The sequence below is a fragment of the Oryza brachyantha genome, chromosome 2 (assembly GCF_000231095.2).
Source record: "Oryza brachyantha chromosome 2, ObraRS2, whole genome shotgun sequence".
NCBI lineage: Eukaryota > Viridiplantae > Streptophyta > Magnoliopsida > Poales > Poaceae > Oryza > Oryza brachyantha.
Window position 1 is genome coordinate 21,271,773 of NC_023164.2, and position 8,242 is coordinate 21,280,014.

Below are 8,242 nucleotides of genomic sequence, written 5' to 3' on the forward strand. Positions count from 1 at the left end.
GCCGCGTCCGCAGCCGACAGAGCCTCGCGTCTACGGTCACCATATCCCTATGGATGCCACCTCCGCCCCTACTTGTGCCCTCGACCGCCGCCACGGCCATGTGCCCGCGACCATCGCCTTATGGATGCCACCTCCGCCCCTACTTGTGCCCTCGACCGCCGCCACGGCCATGTGCCCGCGACCATCACCTTAGGTCCCGCCGACTGCCACGCCCTGTCGCTGCTCCACCGAAGGGGGAGAAAGAGATAAGGGATGAAGAAAAGGAGAGATGTCATGTGGGACCCACCTGCCAGTAAGCGCCACGTCAGCGAAACCGCCCTCCAATATCGCCAATGGAGTCAAATTGCACCAGTTTTAACAGTTCAGTGGTTGAAATATTCGGTTTTACGTTTTAGGGTCATGTATCGGACCACTTTTGAGGCAGTCAAAGTAGACTTAGGTCGTGCTCAGCTGTCTGAATAACATATCCAGATCGCCTCGTTTTCCGCGCGCACGCTTCACAAACTGCTAAACGACGTGTTTTTTTTAAAAAAATAGGAAAGTTGTTTTAAAATACAATGTTAATCTATTTTATTTTTTTATAATTAATAATTATAGTATATTTTCTGTGCCGAATAACTTAACCCAAAAATATTCCAAAATAACACGGCCTTATTCCTATCAGGAACAAACCATTATGGTTCGACCTTGTGGAGTAAGTTCTGTGGGCTCTCACTAACACGTCCACCTCCTAATAAATTTTGTCCATCATGCTTTATTAACTTGACAAAGAATAAACTTTCAACTCAAAATTGGCCCAGCAATAAAAAACCGGTGGGTGCTAGGTAGGCATGTAGCCAAACCTTTGTTTCATACATAGACTTTCAGTTATTTCTATATATAGATATTTATATATATAGATATTTATATGGATGCTGATTAATCTTAGTACAAGTATAATATGTTATATATTGATTCATATATAAATCAGGTATAATCAGAAAAATATTATAATATATTAATATGAAATATAGTGAGTACCGAATTGTTGGTTTTCTAGCTCTTCGTAGCTTCATTTCAGCTATTCAGCAATTTGTTGCTGACAGTGCTACCGCGAAGAAACTGTCCAGAATCCGTAGGGTGATTATTTGGTTTTTTAAGAAAAGCCAAAAAAGTATATTTATAAAAAATAATTTATAAATAAAGTTTTTATATATGTTTTTATCTAAAAGCAATACTGAAAAATAAATTATAATAGAAAAACTCGAAGTTAAATTTAAATTCAATGTTAAAAATTAAAATTTTAACTTATATACATAAAAAACGAAAAGATGGGGTAATAGATCTAACATGTAGGCACGGAGGAGTATTATGCACGTCAATAAAACGATCGACAATGTACAGTACACGGCGCAGCCGCTCGCAGAAGGAAAACATGAGTGGTCCGTAACACTCGTGTTCTCTTGTTACATGGGCCAAAAACGTGAAACGGTAACAACAGGCGTACATGATCTATGTATTTTTCATCAGCTTTTTACGTATATTTTTCCAAACTACATTTTCTACAACACTTTATATAGAAGTTAATTATCTTATATTTCTAAATATATTTTTAATTAGCTAATTCCATTATTTATACCATAAAATAAAATAGTTATCAGATAATATTTCGTCGTCTAACCGAACATCGCTGCCACGATAGAACAATACTGCATCTGTAGCGACCTCTTATTCTGTAGTATCATGTCGCTATCCCTTGTGCCCGTGCATGTCCTATCATCAACAGAGACTTGTCGCGCTAAACCGGTTGATCTATCCCCTTGAAGAGTTTTCAGTCTCCATCTCAAGAACCACAACAGCCTGCCATGCATCTATCGAGCGCGAGCAGACGACCGATTCGTGCTAACGCTTACACCGGCGTCGCCATCTGCCCGGCCATGCCATCATCCTCCCCGTCGCTCCGGTCGCCCACCGTGCCACTCCCGTACCGTCTAGCGCACACGAGGTACACGGCGAAGTCCGCGACTGCCAGCACGGCGAGCAAGAAGAAGAACTTGTCGAGGTGGCCCTCGTTAAGGTCGGTGGGGATCCAGCCAGGCCGCCCGCGCACCGCCGTGGCCTTGGTCACCGCGCTCACGATGACGTCGCTGAAGTAGTTACCGAGCGACATGGACATCATGCACAGCGCGCTCGCGAAGCTCTTGAGCCCATCGGGCATCTCCCCATTGAAGAACTCAAGCTGGCCGACGTACATCATCACCTCGGACACGCCGATCAGCGCGTACTGTGGCACCTGCCACATGATGTGCAGGTCGCTGCTCATCGCCGTGGTGGCGCTGGCCTTCCTGAAGTGCTCGACCGTGCCGGCCGTGGCCATGGCCATCGCGCCGAGCACCAGGCCGAGGCCCATCCTCTGCAGCTCCGTTGGGCCGGTGCGACGACCTGTGAGTCGTGACGCCAGCGGGCAGACGGCCCGGCGGTACAGGAAGATGGTGGTGGCGACGGTGAGGATGTCGAAGGCCGACATGCTGGAGGGCGGGACGGAGAAGCCCGGAAACCGGGTGGTGCGGCGCATCGCGGCGCCCTGCACGACGAAGAGCGAGGCCATCTGCGTGAACACGACGGAGTAGAGGATGGTGCAGAGCCAGATGGGGAGGAGCCGCAGGATGCTCTTGACCTCCTCCACCTGCGTCACCGTGCACAGCCTCCAGGGGTCGCGCGGCTGGGTGCACGTGGCGAGCTTCGGGTTAGCACCCACCAGCGCCGCACGGTCCAAGAACCTACATATATTGGCGAGTTCGGTGCGTGCTTGCTCAGTTCACAGCTCACAAGAATACAAGATCACACGGCATCTTTCCCGAATGCTAATAAGATCGAGATTGTAGTACCTGTATCCTTCCGTATGCATGAGTTTCCTCCCACCGGAATCCGCCTTCTCATCGCTCTCGTAGAGGCTCTCGCCACCCGGTGACACGCCGGCCTTCCGGTTCCTGCACGCCGCGAACGCGACCTGGCAGATCCTTCCCACCGGATTGCCGCTGGGCCGGATGTACCGGTACCGGAGCGTGCCGCTGAGGAACAGCAGCAGCGCGGTGGCGGCGGCGGCAGTGGACAACCAGAAGCCGAGCGCCCAGTTGCCCTCGTCCTCGAGGAAGCTGAGGAAGGTGTTGGAGAAGAGCGAGCCGAGGTTGAGCGCCAGGTAGAAATAGCTGAAGAAGGAGACCTTGGAGTGCGCCTCGGCCGGGTCCTCCCCGTCGAACTGGTCGGCGCCGAAGGTGGCGACGTTGGGCTGGTACCCGCCGTTTCCGAACGCGATCATGTACAGCGCGATGTAGAAGATCCCCAGCTCGGCGCCGGAGTGCGGCTCGCATGGCGCGTGCTCCGTGCCGCACCCGACCGGCCTGATCAGGTACAGCCGCGACGACAGCGACAGCAGCGCGAGCCCCTGCAAGCAAAACACCGTGAAGCGCACGAGTCAGTCGCGCAATCCATCTCACTGTGTACGACGCGACCGCGATACTTCTACTTTCCGGGCCGTGCGACCGATCGATCTCCGCCACCATGTACAACTCTACTACTCTATGGACCATCCGCTTTCCGGACCAGCATACGTGCAGACACGATCCACCCAGTACAGAGTACAGACCGAATTAACTCCACTCTGGACAGATTTTCTTTTTTGTAAGTTCTGCCTACATGTTCCGCTCGTACGCATCTATAGAGCACCATTTCCCGTGAAACGAGGAATCAGAACGGAAAACCTGGTGATGTAAAGGCGTGTGTATCTTTGCCTTGCACATCTGCACGTACGCATGCTGGTAACTGATGATTGCCCGACCAACGGTTTCAGATTCGACCAGATCGAAAACAGGAGAACGATCGATCGCACCGAGAAAGGCACTCGGCTTGCAGGCCGAACGGCAGAGAGAGATGTGGCGTGTGGTGGTGTGCTTACGAGGACGAAGATGGCCTGAAATATGGCGCATGTCTTATAGCGGCCCCAGTAAGAGTCGCTGAGGAAGGCGCCGATGAGGGAGAACATGTACACCGTTCCGGTCCACTTGCTCACGTTGTTGGCGGCGTCGCCGTTGCTCTGCTTGAGCACCCTCGTCAGGAACAACACCAGGTTCACGTTCACTCCGAAGAAGGCCAGTGTTGCCAAACCCTGGTTCACTGCAGCAACCAAAAAAAAATTGTGTCAGCAAACACAAAAACATATCACGGTAGTAATAAGATGATACTACATGCGTGTAAACAGCCCTCGGTTTAACTCCGCCTGAAATCAGCAACACAAGCCAAACTGTTTGTGGCAGGCAGGGCGATATCCGTCCACATGCTAAATCGTGGATAGCATGTCCGATGTCTCCTAGGGACATCCTAGCGTGGCACTAGTAAACAGTAATGTGTGCAGCAAGTCCCCCGTGGCAAGGAGCACTCCGGTTTGGGGCGTTGCATGGCCGATGTCACCTCGGCAATGCAGGATTCCGCGTAAAGACCCGGTGCCTACCGCCACTTAAGTCTCAACGTCGAGTCACTTCAGACCGACTTGCACTGTCGCGTGAACACTTCACTGGAAAGCCTACTAGTCATCGTCTCATCGATTCCGATCCCTTTCCTTTTTGGCTGGTCCGTCTCTGCCTGGAAGGAGACGGTGGATCAACAGAGTTCAGGCCTCAGACAAAGTAGTTACGTACCAAGAATAAGGCCGCCGGCGAGCCATCCGCCAGACTTGCCCTTCACCGCCGGTGAGCCCTTGATGTCGACGGAGCCGTCAAGGGTGTAGTCGCAGCATTCATCCTTGGGCGCGTTACTCGTCTCGCTCTCATCGCCTTCCATGACGATCACCCTCGTATTTACGTCTCCGTCGTTGGCAGACTGCAGTCAAAGTCATATGCTGTCGGTTAATTTCCTGTTTCAGGTGCTGCCATGTATACGCGTTAGTGCGTTACGGCGGTGCTGCCGGTGTTCATCACTGATCATGAAGCAAGAGTCTTAAAAGACAAAAGGAGGACAGAAAATGAACTTTGGCTACAGATAAACAAACTACAGAAAACAAACTGAACCGTGTGGCTCGCTAAACGATCGAGCCATGAGAACGCACTAACCATGCTTGCTCCTCCTCGCTCTCCTCACCGGTCGCCTCCGTCGGTTGATGCAACGAGAAGCTTGGTGTGAGGAGGCCGAGCAGGAGGTAGAGCTAGGGGATATATGGAAGTGGCTGTGTCTGAGCGGAGAGGTCTTGGGATTTATAGAGTTCAGAAGGAGCTAGCAGCTAGCGCAGTGACCCTGTGACTGTGAATAGGATGTGCAGAGAACAAAAGGGAGGTGGAGTATGCATGTCCTGCTCGGCTGCTCCCATGATGTCACAAGTGGAGGTATACTTAGGTATGTGCGTCACACTGAGACGTCGCGCTCGACGATGACCGTCTTCGTTTTCTCTACCTCTCCTGTTTTTCTTGCCCGTTCTCGTAGCCCGGCCATTGTAGCACGCAAGAAATTCAGCTCGTTCTTGGTAATCTCAGTATGCTCATGTTATGTTTCAGTAACTCCTGTGACTTTAGCTGATTAGATCATTGCCAAACGACGATAAATTCAGTGCAAGTATCAACAGTTTGCTTGGTTTCAATCAGGGTTAATTAGCCGCACAGGACAACGTAGCCCGCCGCTTCTTTTTTCACTTGTCAGTCTACTTGTGCGGGCTAGTCGACCCTGGAAACGGGTGCACGCCAAAGATGCCCCTCACGCATTCTCTTAAAAATCCAGAGTGGCATTCTACATTAGACTGATAGGTTTAGTAGTCGTGGTCATAAACGATTCCTCCATATAATCACATAACTGCTTAAGTAAATGAAGGCCAAGACTGAAACTCTGGGTTGCTTGCCCCTGAATATGCTGTCAGTGTGAAGAACTCTGCCACGTCAAGTATATTCTACTAAAAGGTTGACACTGTGCATCGTCAGGGATCGTATTCCAGTCCCCAGAAGTGTGATTCACTGATTCTCTCCTGCTGACATAGGAATTATTTACAGGCAGGGATGGGCTGATGGCCTACTGACCATTCGTTTTGGATATCGATCCGTAGATTATAAGAGCAAGTACATGCTATAAGCCAACTATAAACATATTTTAAAGAGATAAGAAGAGAGAGAAAAGAGATGAGCTACTAATTTGTAGCCAGCTGTACACGGGCTCTAAGGCAAAATATGTGTATGACATATGGAACTATGTATTGATGTTTTGTAAATAACTATTATATGAGTTGGCTATTAAATTGACTATAGATAAATTGGAGCTAGTAGTTGGCTATACTATTGAACTTGCTCTAAGGGAATAAAATCAGATGATCTATCGGCGGCCTAGCTAAGAGCAAGTATAATAGTAGACTGGCTATAAGCTGATGTGGAGGAAAGAGGTAATGAAAAAGGTGTGGGGTTGGCTCTCATGCAAGAGCCAGCTATACACCAACTCAAAAAAATGCATTAAATGCAAAAGAAGAGAAAAAGATAAAAATTATAGCCAAGCTTATAGCCAATCTATTATATGTGTTGACTATTATATAAGTTTATAGCTAGTAAGTTGACTTTACTATTAAACTTAACTTGCTCTAAGCTCGATCGCACAAGCCGAAGCCAACAGCATGTGTTACTTCCATCCATGAATTAAGCCGTGGTGGAATATGGACCGAGCGCGAGCGTCACTGCATATTCGGCCGCTCGGTGTCGGAGGTTGCGTCGACAGCAGTGGACTGGCGCCAGTGGCCGCCATTGCGCCACCAGTTGCCACACTCCCTTATCTCGCGCATGCATTTGTCATTTTCGCGGGCGCGGCACAGCGATCGATCCATCGATCGGTTAGCGGTAGCCGGTGTTCGGGCTGCCGCCTGCCGGCTGGCTGGCTCTCGCCGGTTTCGGGAAACAGTCAGAACAGGTACAATAGTTAGCTATAAGCCAGCTATAAGTATATTTTAAAGAGATAAAAGATGAGAGAAGAGAGGTGGACTGCTAATTTTATAGTCAGTTGCATATGAGCTTTAAGACAAAATATATGTATGACAGGTGAAACCATGCATTAATGTTTTGTAGATAATAATTATATGAGCTGGCTATTAGATTGACTATAGATGAATTGGAGCTTGTAATTAGCTATACTATTGAACTTGCTCTTAAACAGTGCAGGGATTGACGCCCAGGGCTCTCCCACAGTCGCTGCGGTGCTTTACAGCTCAACGTGGGCTCTCTTTCCACCGATGGCATGCACAGGTGCGGTGCGGTACATCATCCGGTTGCCATCGGATCATATATATCACACGCACGCGCCCGCGTCAGGTTTGATGTGGTGGCGCCCTCGCTGTAGCATTACTATCGTCAAGCGTTGTCAAATCTTGCTTCTGTTTTTCTTTTTTCCCTTCTCTAGCCACTGGTGGCTGCAAGTTGCTAGAGGAGGAGGTCAAGCAGAGCGATCCCACGTATTTCAGTCACTGTGTATGTGCCGCTGTTGAACTAAATCAATGCCAGGTCTCATTCCTAATCGGTTTTACGCGCGTAACAGTGGATGTTAAAATGTGCTAGCTGGTGCTCGATTCAGACTACTGGTAACTAACTGTCAGGCGATCATTGTCCAAGGCCAGTCCTAACTCCTAACTTAGGTCCGTGCTTAATAACTGACTTCCCCGGTTGCACTGCAGGGGTTATGATCAATTCATTGTGGATGCAATCATGCAACTGCAGAGTACAGACAGTATATAATAGCACCCACTATATAGATGACACCTAATTTTTCTTACCTAGGTGTAATAATATTCATTACGTACATCCGACCTAATTGGTTATAAAAATATATATTTTCATGATGTATATTATATTGTTATAAGTCATTACACAAATATGCAAGTCTAAATTCAATCTACACATGAAAAAATAACGAACTTTATTTATGTTGCAGCTAATATCCGTTGTCTTGTTTTATTAATTTTTATTTATATAGCTATATATTGAATTTAGCCCTACCTGTTTGTATACACAATTAAATCATCATATGCATGATAACATTTTTTTAAAAAATATTCTACTCACATCGATAAAAAAAATTATTGTTTAGTATAAGATTTGATCGAGCTTTTAAATTTCGACCATCAATAATTTATAAATACTAAGTTTAAATTCAAAACAAATTATATGCGTATATTTTCCTCAAAATTATCTAATATCATAAAATCAATTTATTTTATAAATTTATTCTAACATAAAATTGATTATCATAATTT

At 47.6% G+C, this 8,242-nt stretch overlaps 1 protein-coding gene across 1 annotated transcript; it reads right to left on the minus strand.

Annotated features, from left to right (window-relative positions):
• Window positions 1–1,678: 1,678 nt before the first annotated feature.
• On the minus strand, window positions 1,679–5,197 carry LOC102722373 (protein NRT1/ PTR FAMILY 7.2-like). The gene is made up of 5 exons (XM_040521438.1): window positions 5,085–5,197; window positions 4,674–4,854; window positions 3,935–4,152; window positions 2,868–3,424; window positions 1,679–2,759 (listed from the first exon to the last, which is right to left on the minus strand). Exons 1-5 carry the CDS (start codon window positions 5,085–5,087, stop codon window positions 1,889–1,891), a joined length of 1,830 nt encoding a protein of 609 aa, XP_040377372.1. The 5' UTR covers window positions 5,088–5,197; the 3' UTR covers window positions 1,679–1,888.
• Window positions 5,198–8,242: the final 3,045 nt, after the last annotated feature.